This window comes from Phocoena sinus, chromosome 16, assembly GCF_008692025.1.
Source record: "Phocoena sinus isolate mPhoSin1 chromosome 16, mPhoSin1.pri, whole genome shotgun sequence".
In the NCBI taxonomy this organism is placed as follows: Eukaryota; Metazoa; Chordata; class Mammalia; order Artiodactyla; family Phocoenidae; genus Phocoena; species Phocoena sinus.
The window spans coordinates 43,830,381-43,847,266 of NC_045778.1; the positions used below are offsets into that span (position 1 = coordinate 43,830,381).

The following is a 16,886-nucleotide window of genomic DNA, read 5'->3' on the forward strand; positions in this document are numbered from 1 at the left end:
TTTGCGCTTTTAGCCGCGGCTCGCGCCCGTCTCTGGGGTTAGCGCTTTTAACCGCGGCTCGCGCCCGTCTCTGGAGTTCCTTTAAGCAGCGCTCTTAAACCCCTCTCCTCGCGTACCAGGAAACAAAGAGGGAAGAAAAAGTCTCTTGCCTCTTCGGCAGGTGCAGGCTTTTCCCCGAACTCCCTCCCCGCTAGTCGTGGTGCACTAACGTCTTCAGCCTATGTTCAAGCCGTCAACCCCAGCCCTCTCCCTGCGCTCGGTCCAAAACCGAAACCCGAGCCTCAGCTCGCAGCCCCGCCCCGCCCCGGCGGGTGAGCAGACAAGCCTCTCGGGCTGGTGAGTGCCGGTCGGCACCGATCCTCTGTGCGGGAATCTCCCCGCTTTGCCCTCCGCACCCGTCGCTGTGCACTACTCCGCGGTCCCGAAGCTCCCCCCTCCGCCTGCCGCAGTCTCCGCCCGCGGAGGGGCTTCCTAGTGTGTGGAAACTTTTCCTCCTTCACAGCTCCTTCCCACTGGTACAGGTGCCGTCCTTATTCTTTTGTCTCTGTTTTTTCTTTTTTTCTTTTGCCCTACCCAGGTACGTGGGGAGTTTCTTGCCTTTTGGGAGGTCTGAGGTCTTCTGCCAGCCTTCAGTAGGTGTTCTGTAGGAGTTGTTCCATGTGTAGATGTATTTCTGGTGTATCCGTGGGGAGGAAGGCGATCTCCGCGTCTTACTCTTCCGCCATCTTCAAGGTTCCCCCCCCCAGCTATCTTCTTATTCTTGTTATAATTGATGATCTGTGCCATGTTTGTGAATTTCATCTCAGACGTGTATAATGGTAGCAAAAGAGATTCAAAACTGCTGTTCCACTTCACATCTTTTATAGTTGAGATACCTGAGACCTAGAGGGAACAAGTGACATACCAAAGTTAATGATATCAAAAAATATATATAGTGGAAACACTGAAACTAAACAGCACTTCTATAAGGTAGCAATTTCTTTTTATATATCAAGGTCATTCGCTATCTTAACCTACATAGTCCCTGTTTGTCACTCTACAAAACATTAAAAATGCAAAGATATTTACTTATTATCATACTCTTATCTAGGTCATAACAAAATACTACTTTTCACTTTATAAAAATGATATTTTTCCATATAGACCTGGATTCAGTAGTTCCGCCAAGATGATCACAGTCTTCCCACTTGCAAGAAGGGAGACAAGTGTTAAACAAATGATCACATTAATAAATCTATAATTTAAATCTAGTAAAAGTGATATAAATTATACGTGTATGGAGTTCTTGCCATGTATAACAGGAGGGTCTCATTTACATTTCAGGTGTGATTTGAGGAATCATTTGAGGAAGTGATGTTTAAATGGACATTTGAAAGGTGAATAGGTATTAGCCTAGCGAATAATAGTGGAAGCCCTTTAGGAAGAGGCTTTGGAGAAATTTGGAGGTTGGAGAGATTTGCATTATTCCAGAACACAGTGAAAGTAACATTTAGTAGGAGAACTCTTGGTTATGGTAAACGTTTGAATGGTGCTGAAGGCAGTGGAAATCACTGGAGGATATTAAGAGGAATGATGTCATTTATCTATTATAAAAGATCTCTCTGAAAGGAAATAACTGAAAAGAAAATAGAGACATAATCTAGCAATCTAAGCCGCAGTTGGTGGTGGCTTGGGCCAAGGTGGTTAGGACTGAGATATTGCATACATTGGAGACAATGTATTATAAATGGAATAGGGATTTTTCTGTAAATGCCATGTCTTGGACCTTGTTACCTAATATACCAATGTATCTCACAGCTTGGAGCTGAGCCTCATGCATAGTATTAAATAAGCTTTTCTGAAATTATTGAATAAATAAATAATTGAGAAGGTAGAAGAAGTAGATCTCAGGAACATCTTCTTTATTTCTTATGTAATCTGTTGGTCAGTGGAAGAACCATTTAGTGAAGTAGGGGAATTGGAGATGACAAAGATTTGGACATAGAAATAATCAAAAGTTCAATTAGAAACATGTTAAGCTTCTCATTCTATGGTAGACAGAATTATGATCCCCCAGATACATCCCATGTGTGAATATGTTACCTTACATAACAAAATTAACTTTGTAGATGTGATAAGGTTAAAAACCTTGAAATGGGAGGATTACCCTGGATTGTCCAGGCGGGCCCATTGTAGCCATCTAAGCCCTTAATAGTGGAAGAGGATGATAGAAGAGTAGATCAGAGAGATGAGATAGAAGGAGAGATTCAAAAAATATGAGAGGGACTTGACCCACCATTGCTAGCTTTGAAGATGGAAGAAGTGTGCTATGAGCCAAGAGAAAAGGTATGTGGGTGGCTTTTAGAAGTTGGGAATTGTCCTTACATGACACGTAAAAAGGGAGTGGGGATCTCAATCCTACAGCTTCAAGGAACTGTATTCTGTCAATAACTGGAATGAGCAAAGAAATGGATCTTTTCCTACAGCCTCCAGAAAGGAATACAGACCTATGCATACCTTGGTTTTAGCCAGGTGAGACCCATGTTGAACTTCTGATTTATAGAACTATAAAATAATAAATTCGCAATGTGTAAACAACTAAATTTGTGGTAATTTGTTATGGCAACAGTAGAAAACTCATATAATATGCATAAAGTGTCCTAGTAGAGATATTAGTTAAGTAGCTGGACATACATAGTACAATACATACCTAACATCCCCCTCCACCCCACACATATACATACACAGCCATATTAATCAAATTAAATCATTCTATCATAATAAATCTTCCAATATGGGGATAAATAAGAATATATCTTGGGCAAGAATCATTTAAATTATGGATTACATAAAAATACCCACAGACAGAAAATGTCCCTGAAACTTTTAAGAGTGTTGGTTTAATGAAATAGAACGTACTTACATTATTGGTTTGTATTTTTCTATTTACTTGAGCAGTGATTTAAGACAAAAAATAACACTTTTTGTTTGATTGGTTGTTTTTTTTTGTAAGGGATGTGGCAGTATTGTTGTTTGTTTTTTCCACTAAGATGACCAGCTTGACTAATATGTCAATAATCTGTAAGACAAATTCTAAGAAAAATGTAAAAGTAGAAGAAAATATGTCTATGGAAACTCTGCAGCTCTTTTACAGTATTTTTGTCCTCTTCAGACATTCCTGCAATTACTCTTCTATCTTTTCTCAGGCTTAAAACTCCAGAGGTAATGCCCTCCCAGGGTCATTTGTGTTTTGATGAATAAAAGGGACAAATCCTGCTGGAATGTCTGGCATTATGACAGTCAGGAGGAGCGCAGTTATGGACATCTTGGGCTTTATCGTTTCAAACAAGGCACAAGTGTTCAGCAAACCCACCCCACATGCTTCCCCAGTGTTTGTAAAGGTGGATATACATCTGCTCGTGTGCTGTTCAAAATACATTATATTGCATCCCAGGCTTTGTAGATATTAAGTGATTATTGTGTCCCTGGCTCATAATGCAGCCAAGTGTCTTGTTTTCCTTCCTTTCCTTAGTGAAGTTTGGGGCATAATTATGTAATATTTTATAGATGCTAAGATTCATTCCAATTTCTTTGAGAAACAATAACATAGAACTGTTTAGCACAAAATGCACTGTATTTGATAATGAAATATCATAATTTATATTCCAATTAATTGATTTTTAGATTATTTTAATTCTCATAACACTCTAATTCTCATAACACTCCATCAGAAGAATAGTCACTCAAAATTTACCCATTTTATTTGATGCAAAGTGATTTAATATTACATAAAATTTTCAGTTACAATAGGTTTATTATAGCATCAACAATTCTGTTATCATTTGGAGATTGTATTCTAATATTAAAGAAGAGCCCTTTGCAGTTGCTTTACAGTTACTATATTTTCACTTCTATTTGGGTTTTGGAGCATGTTTAGTTTTAAATCTCAGTTCCTTGCATTAATTTATTCTAACATTCATTAATTCCACAAATATTTATTAAGTAGGTTTATATGCAAGACATTATACTAAGAACTGGGGCACTGAGGTATTTATTTCTTGTGTAACCCTAAGCAAGATAATTAAAGTACATAAGCCACAGCTTTCTTATTTGTAGAATGGGACCAATGATATTTATTCATAAGAATATCAGGCAGATTAAATGCAGTTATATATATATGGTGCTTATACACACACACACACACACACACACACACACACATATAGACACATATAGTGCTTGAATTTAAAAAGCTGTAAAATCTTAAGTTGTCAGTCAGTTATGTTTAATTAAAACCTAAATGTGTTTTTTTAAATTTTAGAATTCAAAATCTATTAAAGAAATGATAATACAGGAAAAATTCAGTATTTTTGAAATGTGAATTTTCTGTCATAATATAATATTGTTATTTCTACTGGTATCAAATTATGTTATGTTCATTTTGAATGAAGAACATCAATTAAACTATAGTATATTTCTTTTCATGTTCTAGACTTTTGTACTACATTGTCATTATCGTTTAAATTTTCTCCCTAGAGAAAAAAAATATTTGCTTAGAAATATGCCATAATTCTTTATCCCCTTCTGGCAGGGCAGCATAACAAAATGTAATGTGAAAAAATCATAACAGAGTACTATGTGAATTCCTTTGTTTTTAATTTTATTTAGGCAACAGACGCTGATGCTGGAATAAATGGCCAAGTATACTACAGTTTGGGTAACTTCAATAATCTTTTTCGTATCACATCCAATGGGAGCATTTACACATCAGTGAAGCTTAACAGAGAAGTCAGGGACTACTATGAACTTGTTGTTGTGGCAACTGATGGAGCGGTACACCCTCGTTATTCAACTCTAACAGTGGCCATCAGGGTTTTGGATATTGATGATAATAGTCCTGTGTTCACCAATTCAACATATACTGTCGTCGTTGAAGAAAATCTGCCAGCCGGGACCAGTTTCCTTCAAGTAGAGGTGTGTGGAAGAAGCAATTATTTCATGAATTCTGTATAAGATTTGACATTCATGTAGGGCTGCCAGACTTAGTAAATTTAAAAGAAAAAAAAAAAAAGCATATGCAGTTAAATTTCAATTTCAGCTAAGTGAGTAAATTTGAATATAAGCATTCAAATATTTCAAATATTACATATTGTGCTTTATCTAACAACCCTATTTTAGAGATATACCAAAATTTAAAGGGAGAAAAGTTGCCTTTGTGAGAAATTGAATAACACTTCTTAACAGATTTCTTTTTAATTTACAAAAGTAATGCTAAATGTTTATTGCAACAGTTGACAATACGAGACTATTTAAAAAAAAAACTTAATAGACTCTCACCTTGTACCTCGGTATTAAATTTTATGTGTATTCTGTTACATTTATGTTTGTGCTCACACAAATATCAAATAACTATTTACATATATATATAAATACACATGTATGCAAGTGTGTACATATATATATACATTCATACACATATATACATGTACAGAATTGCCTCATATTTTACAGAAATGGGATATTGCTGTACCTATTATTTTGTAATATCTTTTTCACTTTCCGTACACAACTGGCATCCTTCCAGAAGTCTAACTCTCCTTTTTATTAGTGTCTTCATAGCTAAGCCTCTTTTTTTCAGTCCTCAAATAAATTATTACCAGAAACTCTGGACATTCTGATTCAGTAGGTTAGATTGGCCTAGAGGTCTGCATTTTAAGCACAACCTCTTTAATTATGACATAGGTGGTCTATGAAGTGTATTTTGTAAGAAAAAAATATAGTCCTTTCTCAACCTGCAGTCTACAACTTGAATTTTGTTAGCATGCATTTCAGGAACTTGTGTTTCTTCCATAATTCAACTCAATATGTGTTTACTTAGTGAGCAAACATTAATACATCTAAAAAAGGCAGATGCTGGTGGAGAGGGCCATTCTTTCTCCATTTATTCTTCTATTCATCTATTCATTCACTCATTCCTTTATTCAATAAGCATATTTTCAGTGCTCACTGCATGCCAAGTCCTCTGCTAGACTCTGGGGATTCAAACATGAACAAGACAGGTTTCCTGCTTTCATTGAATTTTCAGTCTGGTGTAGCAAACAGACAAGTAACTGGTAATTAATATAGAGGTCCTCAATGCAAGGAACCTGGGAGATCACAGGAGGGGCTCTTTAACCTAATCTTGAGAACAAAGAGAATGTTTCCTGGAGAAAGTTTATTTCTAAATTGTGAACTGAGGGGCAAATAAGAGGCATTCAAGGGGGAAGAAAGAGTATTCAAGGCAGTGGAAGAACCTGCTCAAAATCCTGGAGGAGAGAAGAGTGAGGAGCTAAAGGGCTGGAAAATATATGTGTCCTTCTCACCATGTTAAGGAGATTGGAGTTGATCCAAAATGAAATGGAAAACAAGAATTTTTAGGCAGGAAGGTGACATCATAAAATCTGTGCTTTAACAGTGTCTTTCCCATTGTGATGTTGATAACTGTTTGGAGGGGGCCAAGACTGACATTCACAAAGATGCTTGCTTTACTGCATGCATTTTTTAACGCACCCTGACCTTCCCCACTCTGTCCTTGGCTCCATTCCATTTCCTCTGCCAGAGTTGCCTTTGCCAGTCTCTACTACTGAATGAAAGAGTCATCTATAAGACTTCCTATTGAAACCTGTTTTTTCAGCTGTTTTTTGTTTCGCTTTAATGTTTCGCTTTAATGACTTTAGTTTTGGAAATGGGAATTAAAAAACAATTTTAGGGCTTCCCTGGTGGCGCAGTGGTTGGGGGTCCGCCTGCCGATGCAGGGGACACGGGTTCGTGCCCCGGTCTGGGAGGATCCCACATGCCGCGGAGCGGCTGGGCCCGTGAGCCATGGCCGCTGAGCCTGCGCGTCCGGAGCCTGTCCTCCGCAACGGGAGAGGCCACAACAGTGAGAGGCCCGCGTAACGCATAAAAAAAAAAAAAAAAAAAAAAAAAAAAAAAAAAAAACAATTTTATTAGAGTATAGTTGATTTACAATGTTCTGTTAGATTCTGGTGTACGGCGAAGAGAATCAGTTATACATATATCCACTCTTTTTTAGATTCTTTTCCCATAAAGACCATTACAGAGTATTGAGTAGAGACCTGTGCTGTACAGTAGGTCCTTATTAGTTATCTATTTTATATATAGTGGTGTGTATATGTCAATCCCAATCTCCCAATCTATCCTTCCCCTACCTTTCCCCCTGGTAACCATAAGTTTGTTTTCTACATCTGTGACTGTATTTCTGTTTTGTAAATAAGTTCATTTGTACCATTTTTTTAGATTCCACATATAAGTGATATCATATGATACTTGTCTTTCTCTCTCTGATTTACTTTATTCAGTATGACAATCTCTAGGTCCATCCATGTATCCCTTTTATTTTGGTATTTCTGTCTTATTTCTTCTTTGAGACAGTAATCTGGAGGGTAGGTATCTTGTTTGTATTCATCTTGTGCATCTCTATAGCACTTTGTGCACACTCAATAAGTATTAGTTAAAAGAAGGGAGGTATAATAGAGTGATCTCTAGAAATGTATTATAGGATCTTTGTGAGAAGATATATTTACGTTTTCATATAGCCCTTTAATAACCTGTTATGTTTATGGAAAGCACACACTAATACTTATTTTTATTTAAGGTATTATTTTTCATGGTTATACAATCGTCAGGAAATAATAAGCAATCATTTATGACAATATTTATTTCTTTACTGTGGTATGATCCTTTTAATTAGTGATTTTTTTCAAATAAAATAGGTACAGTAACAAGATCAACAATGACAAAACCTCATGGGTCTCTGTCTCTGACTTGTTCTCTTTCTTTCTCTCCCTCTCCCTCTATCTGGTAAATTACTTTAAAAAATGTTTCTCTCTGAAACATGCCTTTTGATCATCATTCATTTCATGCTGTTCTAGGTACTGACACATGACTTCTATCAGTCCTGCATTTCTTTATTTTGGCAATGGCAGTGATATAACCATTCTTCTTCTTAATTTGTTACAGGCCAAAGATGTTGACCTCGGAGCTAATGTATCTTATCGGATAAGAAGTCCGGAAGTGAAGCACATTTTTGCACTACATCCATTTACAGGAGAGCTCTCCCTTTTAAGGAGTTTGGACTATGAGGCATTTCCAGACCAGGAAGCAAGTATCACTTTTCTAGTGGAGGCCTTTGATATTTATGGAACAATGCCACCTGGTATTGCTACTGTCACAGTGATAGTAAAGGTAAGGAATATAGATGACTTCTGGTTGCCTACTTTGTACTCTCTACATGTAGTTCCTGTTTTTGTTATTTTTTTAAATCCACACTATAGTATAATATCTGGGGGCAGGATTCATAATTATATGTGGTACCAGAGCCAGAACATAAAATTTTGAATGTACAGTATTTACAAAGACTTGGGAAATAACTATATTATTTAACTTATAAAAAATAAGTTTGGGGGCTTCCCTGGTGGCACAGTGGTTGAGAGTCTGCCTGCCGATGCAGAGGACACGGGTTCGTGCCCCCGTCCGGGAAGATCCCACATGCCGCGGAGCGGCTAGGCCCGTGAGCCATGGCCACTGAGCCTGCGCGTCCGGAGCCTGTGCTCCGCAACGGGAGAGGCCACAACAGTGAGAGGCCCGCGTACCGCAAAAAAAAAAAAAAAAAGTTTGAAAGAACCACTAAATAAGAGTTCAAACATTGTGTCTCCCTGGGTCCACCATTAGCTCTGTGACTTCAATCAAGTCATAATTTCTCTAGACTACACTTTAGTCCAGATTCCACAGCACCAGGGATAATAACTTCATCCAAATCCTTCAACTTAAAAAAATAAAAATTAAAAAAAAGCATAAGAGGATTCTGAAAGTTTAAGAATTCTAAGCCCCCAAGAACTAGTTAGTTTAGTTTAGTTGGAACTCAAGATTCTGGAATGAAACAAGCTTTGGAATCAGATGGAATTGGGGTTAATTTCTTGCTCAGCCATTTTCAAGTTCTATGACCTTGGGGACTCTCTCAGCCTCTCTAGATTTGCCTTCTAGCTTAATAAAATACCCTGCACCAGTTGATTGCCTAGAAAAGCATGTCGTCTTCCACCTTTAGGGTTTCTTGTGATTGTTAAGCTGTGTATTTAAAAGAAGACATGAGGCTGAGCGTGAAGTCTGTTCCTAGGTTCTGAGCGTGAAGTCTGTTCCTAGCTTCTGAGCGTGAACCTGCAGAGATGAAGCCGGGCCGCGCTTACTTGTGCGTTTTTTCGCGCCCTGTGCAGCCCTTTAACTAAGGTTAAGCTGATCAACGAGCTGAATGAGCGTGAGGTCCAGCTGGGGGTAGCGGAGAAGGTGTCTTGGCACTCCGAGTACAAGGACAGCGCCTGGATCTTCTTGGGAGGGCTTCCTTATGAGCTGACTGAAGGGGACATCATCTGTGTGTTCTCACATTGGATCTGAGGGATGCTCGTCATCACCACTAAAAGAAAAAGGATCTATTGCTCTCTGTTGATAAGTTTGATCCACTGTACCTGAAGGAAGAGTTTTATCTCCAGCACTGGGGGGACCTTGAAGATGGCGGAAGAGTAAGACGCGGAGATCGCCTTCCTCCCCACGGATACACCAGAAATACATCCACACGTGGAACAACTCCTACAGAACTCCTACTGAAGGCTGGCAGAAGACCTCAGACCTCCCAAAAGGCAAGAAACTCCCCACGTAACTGGGTAGGGCAAAAGAAAAAACAGAGACAAAAGAATAAGGGCGGCACCTGCACCAGTGGGAGGGAGCTGTGAAGGAGGAAAAGTTTCCACACACTAGGAAGCCCCTCCGCGGGCGGAGACTGCGGGAGGCAGAGGGGGGAGTATCGGGACCGCGGAGTAGTGCACAGCGACGGGTGCGGAGGGCAAAGCGGGGAGATTCCTGCACAGACGATCGGTGCTGACCGGCACTCACCAGCCCAAGTGGCTTGTCTGCTCACCCGCCGGGGCGGGCGGGGCTGCGAGCTGAGGCTCGGGTTTTGGTTTTGGACGGAGCTCAGGGAGAGGACTGGGGTTGGCGGCTTGAACATAGCCTGAAGGGGTTAGTGCACCACGACTAGCCGGGAGGGAGTTCGGGGAAAAGCCTGCACCGGCCGAAGAGGCAAGAGACTTTTTCTTCCCTCTTTGTTTCCTGGTGCACGAGGAGAGGGGTTTAAGAGCGCTGCTTAAAGGAACTCCAGAGACGGGCGCGAGCCGCGGCTAAAAGCGCGAACCCCAGAAACGGGCGCGAGCCGCGGCTAAAACCGCGGACCCCAGAGACGGGCGGGAGACGCTAAGTCTGCTGCTGCCGCCACCAAGGGGCCTGTGTGCGAGCACAGGTCACTCTCCGCACCCCTCTTCCGCGGAGCCTGTGCAGCCCGCCACTGCCAGGTTCCCGGGATCCAGGGACAACTTCCCCGGGAGTACGCACGGCGGGTCTCAGGCTGGTGCAACATCACGCCAGCCTCTGCCGCAACGTCACGCTGCCTCTGCAGCCGCAGGCCCGCCCCGCACGTAGTGCCCCTCCTTCCCCCATCCCCCAACCCCCAGCCTGAGTGAGCCGGTGGCCCCGAATCAGCGGCTCCTTTAACCCCGTCCTGTCTGAGCGAAAAAACAGACGCCCTCCAGCGACCTACACGCAGAGGCAGGGCCAAATCCAAAGCTGAGCTCCTGTGAGCTGTGAGAACAAAGAAGAGAAAGGGAAATCTCTCCCAGCAGCCACAGAAGCAGCGGATTAAAGCTCCACAATCAACTTGATATACCCTGCATCTGTGGAATACCTGAATAGACAACGAACCATCCCAAATTGAGGAGGTGGAATTTAGGAGCGAGATCTATGATTTTTTTCCCTTTTCCTCTTTTTGTGAATGTGTACGTGTATGCTTCTGTGTGAGATTCTGTCTGTATACTCTTGCTTCCACCATTTGTCCTAGGGCTCTATCCGTCCATGACTTTTTTTAAAAAATTCTTTTTCTTAATAATTAAGTTTAATTGTAATAACTTTATTATACTTTACCTTCGTTCTTTCTTTCCTTCCTTCCTTCCCTCCTTTAGACAACGAATCACCCCAAATTGAGGAGGTGGTCTCAGGGAGCAGGATTTATGATTTTTCCCCCTTTACCTCTTTTTGTGAAGGTGTATGTGTATGCTTCTGTGTAAGATTTTTTCTGTATAGCTTTGCTTCCAACATTTGTCCTAAGGTTCTATCCGTCCCTTTTTTTTTTTTTTTTTCTAAATATTTTTTAATTCAATAACTATATTATACTTTATTTTATTTTTACTGTATCATCTTTCTTTCTGTCTTTTTTCCTTCTTTCCCTCCTTCCTTCCTTCCTCCCTCCCTCCCTCCCTCCTTTCTTTCCTTCTTTGCTTCTTTCTTCCTTCCTTCCTTTCCTCCTTTTCTTCTTTCTTTACTCATACTTCTACTAATTCTCCCTACTTTTTCTCCCTTTTATTCTGAGCTGTGTGGATGAAAGGCTCTTGGTGCTCCAGCCAGGAGTCAGGGCTCTGCCTCTGAGGTAGGAGAGCCAACTTCAGGACACTGGTCAACAAGAGACCTCCCAGCTCCACATAATATTAAACGGTGGAAATATCCCAGAGACCTCCATCTTAACACCAGCACCCAGCTTCACTCAACGACCAGCAAGCCACAGTGCTGGACAACCTATGCCAAACAACTAGCAAAACAGGAACACAACCCCACCCATTAGCAGAGAGGCTGCCTAAAATCATAATAAGGCCACAGACACCCCAAAGCACACCACCAGACGTGAACCTGCCCACTAGAGAGACAAGATCCAGCCTCATCCAGCACAACACAGGCACTAGTCCCCTCCACCAGGAAGCCTACACAACCCACTGAAACAACCTTAGCCACTGGAGACAGACATCAAAAACAACGGGAACTACGAAAGTGCAGCCTGCAAAAAGGAGACCCCAAACACAGTAAGATAAGCAAAATGAGAAGACAGAAAAACACACAGCAGATGAAGGAGCAAGATAAAAACCCACCAGATCTAACAAATGAAGAGGAAATAGGCAATCTACCTGAAAAAGAATTCAGAATAATGATAGTAAGGATGATCCGAAATCTTGGAAGTAGAATGGACAAAATGCAAGAAACAGTTAACAAGGACCTACAAGAACTAAAGATGAAACAAGCAACGATGAACAATGCAATAAATGAAATTAAAATCACTCTAGATAGGATCAATAGCAGAATAACTGAGGCAGAAGAACGGATAAGTGACCTGGAAGATAAAGTAGTGGAAATAACTACTGCAGAGCAGAATAAAGAAAAAAGAATGAAAAGAACTGAGGACAGTCTCAGAGACCTCTGGGACAACATGAAACGCACCAACATTCGAATTATAGGGGTTCCAGAAGAAGAAGAAAGAAAGAAAGGGACTGAGAAAATATTTGAAGAGATTATAGTTGAAAACTTCCCTAATATGGGAAAGGAAATAGTTAATCAAGTCCAGGAAGCACAGAGGGTCCCATACAGGATAAATACAAGGAGAAACACGCCAAGACACATATTAATCAAACTGTCAAAAATTAAATACAAAGAAAGCATATTAAAAGCAGCAAGGGAAAAACAACAAATAACACACAAGGGAATCCCCATAAGGTTAACAGCGGATCTCTCAGCAGAAACCCTACAAGCCAGAAGGGAGTGGCAGGACATACTGAAAGTGATGAAGGAGAATAGCCTGAAACCAAGACTACTCTACCCAGCAAGGATCTCATTCACATTTGATGGAGAAATTAAAACCTTTACAGACAAGCAAAAGCTGAGAGAGTTCAGCACCACCAAACCAGCTTTACAACAAATGCTAAAGGAACTTCTCTAGACACGAAACACAAGAGAAGGAAATGACCTATAGTAGCGAACCCAAAACAATATATAAAATGGAAATAGGAACATACATATCGATAATTACCTTAAATGTAAATGGACTAAATGCTCCCACCAAAAGACACAGATTGGCTGAATGGATACAAAAACAAGACCCTTATATATGCTGTCTACAAGAGACCCACTTCAGAACTAGAGACACATACAGACTGAAAGTAAGGGGATGGAAAAAGATATTCCATGCAAATGGAAACCAAAAGAAAGCTGGCGTAGCAATTCTCATATCAGACAAAATAGACTTTAAAATAAGGACTATTAAAAGGGACAAAGAAGGACACTACATAATGATCAAGGGATCGATCCAAGAAGAAGATATAACAATTGTAAATATTTATGCACCCAACATAGGAGCACCTCAATACATAAGGCAAATACTAACAACCATAAAAGGGGAGATCAACAGTAACACATTCATAGTAGGGGACTTTAACACCCCACTTTCACCCATGGACAGATCATCCAAAATGAAAGTAAATAAGGAAACACAAGCTTTAAATGATACATTAAACAAGATGGACTTAATTGATATTTATAGGACACTCCATCCAAAAACAACAGAATACACATTTTTCTCAAGTGCTCATGGAACATTCTCCAGGATAGATCATATCTTGGGTCACAAATCAAGAAAACTGAAATTGTATCAAGTATCTTTTCCGACCACAACGCCATGAGACTAGATATCAATTACAGGAAAAGATCTGTAAAAAATACAAACACATGGAGGCTAAACAATACACTACTTAATAATGAAGTGATCACTGAAGAAATCAAAGAGGAAATAAAAAAATACCTAGAAACAAATGACAATGGAGACACAACGACCCAAAACCTATGGGATGCAGCAAAAGCAGTTCTAAGGGGGAAGTTTATAGCAATACAAGCCCACCTTAAGAAGCAGGAAACATCTCGAATAAACAACCTAACCTTGCACCTCAAGCAATTAGAGAAAGAAGAACAAAAAAACCCCAAAGCTAGCAGAAGGAAAGAAATCATAAAAATCAGATCAGAAATAAATGAAAAAGAAATGAAGGAAACAATAGCAAAGATCAATAAAACTAAAAGCTGGTTCTTTGAGAAGATAAACAAAATAGATAAACCACTAGCCAGACTCATCAAGAAAAAAAGGGAGAAGACTCAAATCAATAGAATTAGAAATGAAAAAGGAGAAGTAACAACTGACACTGCAGAAATAAAAAAAATCATGAGAGATTACTACAAGCAACTCTATGCCAATAAAATGGACAATCTGGAAGAAATGGACAAATTCTTAGAAATGCACAACCTGCCAAGACTGAATCAGGAAGAAATAGAAAATATGAACAGACTAATCACAAGCACTGAAATTGAAACTGTGATTAAAAACCTTCCAACAAACAAAAGCCCAGGACCAGATGGCTTCACAGGTGAATTCTATCAAACGTTTAGAGAAGAGGTAACACCTATCCTTCTCAAACTCTTCCAAAATATAGCAGAGGGAGGAACACTCCCAAATTCCTTCTACGAAGCCACCATCACCTTGATACCAAAACCAGACAAGGATGTCACAAAGAAAGAAAACTACAGGCCAATATCACTGATGAACATAGATGCAAAAATCCTCAACAAAATACTAGCAAACAGAATCCAACAGCACATTAAAAGGATCATACACCATGATCAAGTGGGGTTTATTCCAGGAATGCAAGGATTCTTCAATATACGCAAATCTATCAATGTGATAAACCATATTAACAAATTGAAGGAGAAAAACCATATGATCATCTCAATAGATGCAGAGAAAGCTTTCGACAAAATTCAACACCCATTTATGATAAAAACCCTCCAGAAAGTAGGCATAGAGGGAACTTTCCTAAACATAATAAAAGCCATATATGACAAGCCCACAGCAAACATCATCCTCAATGGTGAAAAACTGAAAGCATTTCCACTAAGATCAGGAACAAGACAAGGTTGCCCACTCTCACCACTCTTATTCAACATAGTTTTGGAAGTTTTAGCCACAGCAATCAGAGAAGAAAAGGAAATAAAAGGAATCCAAATCGGAAAAGAAGAAGTAAAGCTGTCACTGTTTGCAGATGACATGATACTATACATAGAGAATCCTAAAGATGCTACCAGAAAACTACTAGAGCTAATCAATGAATTTGGTAATGTAGCAGGATACAAAATTAATGCACAGAAATCTCTGGCATTCCTATATACTAATGATGAAAAATCTGAAAGTGAAATCAAGAAAACACTCCCATTTACCATTGCAACAAAAAGAATAAAATATCTAGGAATAAACCTACCTAAGGAGACGAAAGACCTGTATGCAGAAAATTATGAGACACTGATGAAAGAAATTAAAGATGATACAAATAGATGGAGAGATATACCATGTTCTTGGATGGGAAGAATCAACATTGTGAAAATGACTCTACTACCCAAAGCAATCTACAGATTCAATGCAATCCCTATCAAACTACCACTGGCATTTTTCACAGAACTAGAACAAAAATTTCGCAATTTGTATGGAAACACAAAAGACCCCGAATAGCCAAAGCAATCTTGAGAACGAAAAAAGGAGCTGGAGGAATAAGGCTCCCTGACTTCAGACTATATTACAAAGCAACAATAATCAAGACAGTATGGTACTGGCACAAAAACAGAAAGATAGATCAGTGGAACAGGATAGAAAGCCCAGAGATAAACCCACGCACATATGGACACCTTATCTTTGATAAAGGAGGCAGGAATGTACAGTGGAGAAAGGACAGCCTCTTCAATAAATGGTGCTGGGAAAACTGGACAGGTACATGTAAAAGTATGAGATTAGATCACTCCCTAACACCATACACAAAAATAAGCTCAAAATGGATTAAAGACCTAAATGTAAGGCCAGAAACTATCAAACTCTTAGAAGAAAACATAGGAAGAACACTCTATGACATAAATCACAGCAAGATCCTTTCTGACCCACCTCCTAGAGTAATGGAAATAAAAACAAAAATAAACAAATGGGACCTAATGAAACTTCAAAGCTTTTGCACAGCAAAGGAAACCATAACCAAGACCAAAAGACAACCCTCAGAATGGGAGAAAACATTTGCAAATGAAGCAACTGACAAAGGATTAATCTCCAAAATTTACAAGCAGCTCATGCAGCTCAATAACAAAAAAACAAACAACCCCATCCAAAAATGGGCAGAAGACCTAAATAGACATTTCTCCAAAGAAGATATACAGAATGCCAACAAACACATGAAAGAATGCTCAACATCATTAATCATTAGAGAAATGCAAATCAAAACTACAATGAGATATCATCTCACACCAGTCAGAATGGCCATCATCAAAAAATCTAGAAACAATAAATGCTGGAGAGGGTGTGGAGAAAAGGGGACACTCTTGCACTGCTGGTGGGAATGTGAATTGGTTCAGCCACTGTGGAGAACAGTATGGAGGTTCCTTAAAAAACTACAAATAGAATTACCATATGACCCAGCAATCCCACTACTTGGCATATACCCTGAGAAAACCAAAATTCAAAGAGAGTCATGTACCAAAATGTTCATTGCAGCTCTATTTACAATAGCCAGGACATGGAAACAACCTAAGCGCCCATCATCGGATGAATGGATAAAGAAGATGTGGCACATGTACACAATGGAATATTACTCAGCCTTAAAAAGAAATGAAATTGAGCTATTTGTAATGAGATGGATAGACCTAGAGTCTGTCATACAGAGTGAAGTAAGTCAGAAAGAAAAAGACAAATACCGTATGCTAACACATATATATGGAATTTAAGGGAAAAAAATGTCATGAAGAACCTAGGGGTAAGATAGGAATAAAGACGCAGACCTACTGGAGAACGGACTTGAGGGTATGGGGAGGGGGAGGGGTGAGTTTTGACAGGGCGAGAGAGAGTCATGGACATATACACACTAACAAACGTAGTAAGGTAGATAGCTGGGGGGAAGCAGCCGCAAGGCACA

General features: G+C 39.7%; 1 protein-coding gene across 1 annotated transcript in view; it reads left to right on the plus strand.

The window, feature by feature from the left end:
• PCDH15 (protocadherin related 15) overlaps window positions 1-16,886 on the plus strand; it is a 743,572-nt gene that overhangs the window by 546,132 nt on the left and 180,554 nt on the right. Inside the window, 2 exon segments of the mRNA XM_032608284.1 lie at window positions 4,648-4,953; window positions 7,999-8,223. Of these exon segments, the coding sequence (XP_032464175.1) occupies window positions 4,648-4,953; window positions 7,999-8,223 (531 nt within the window).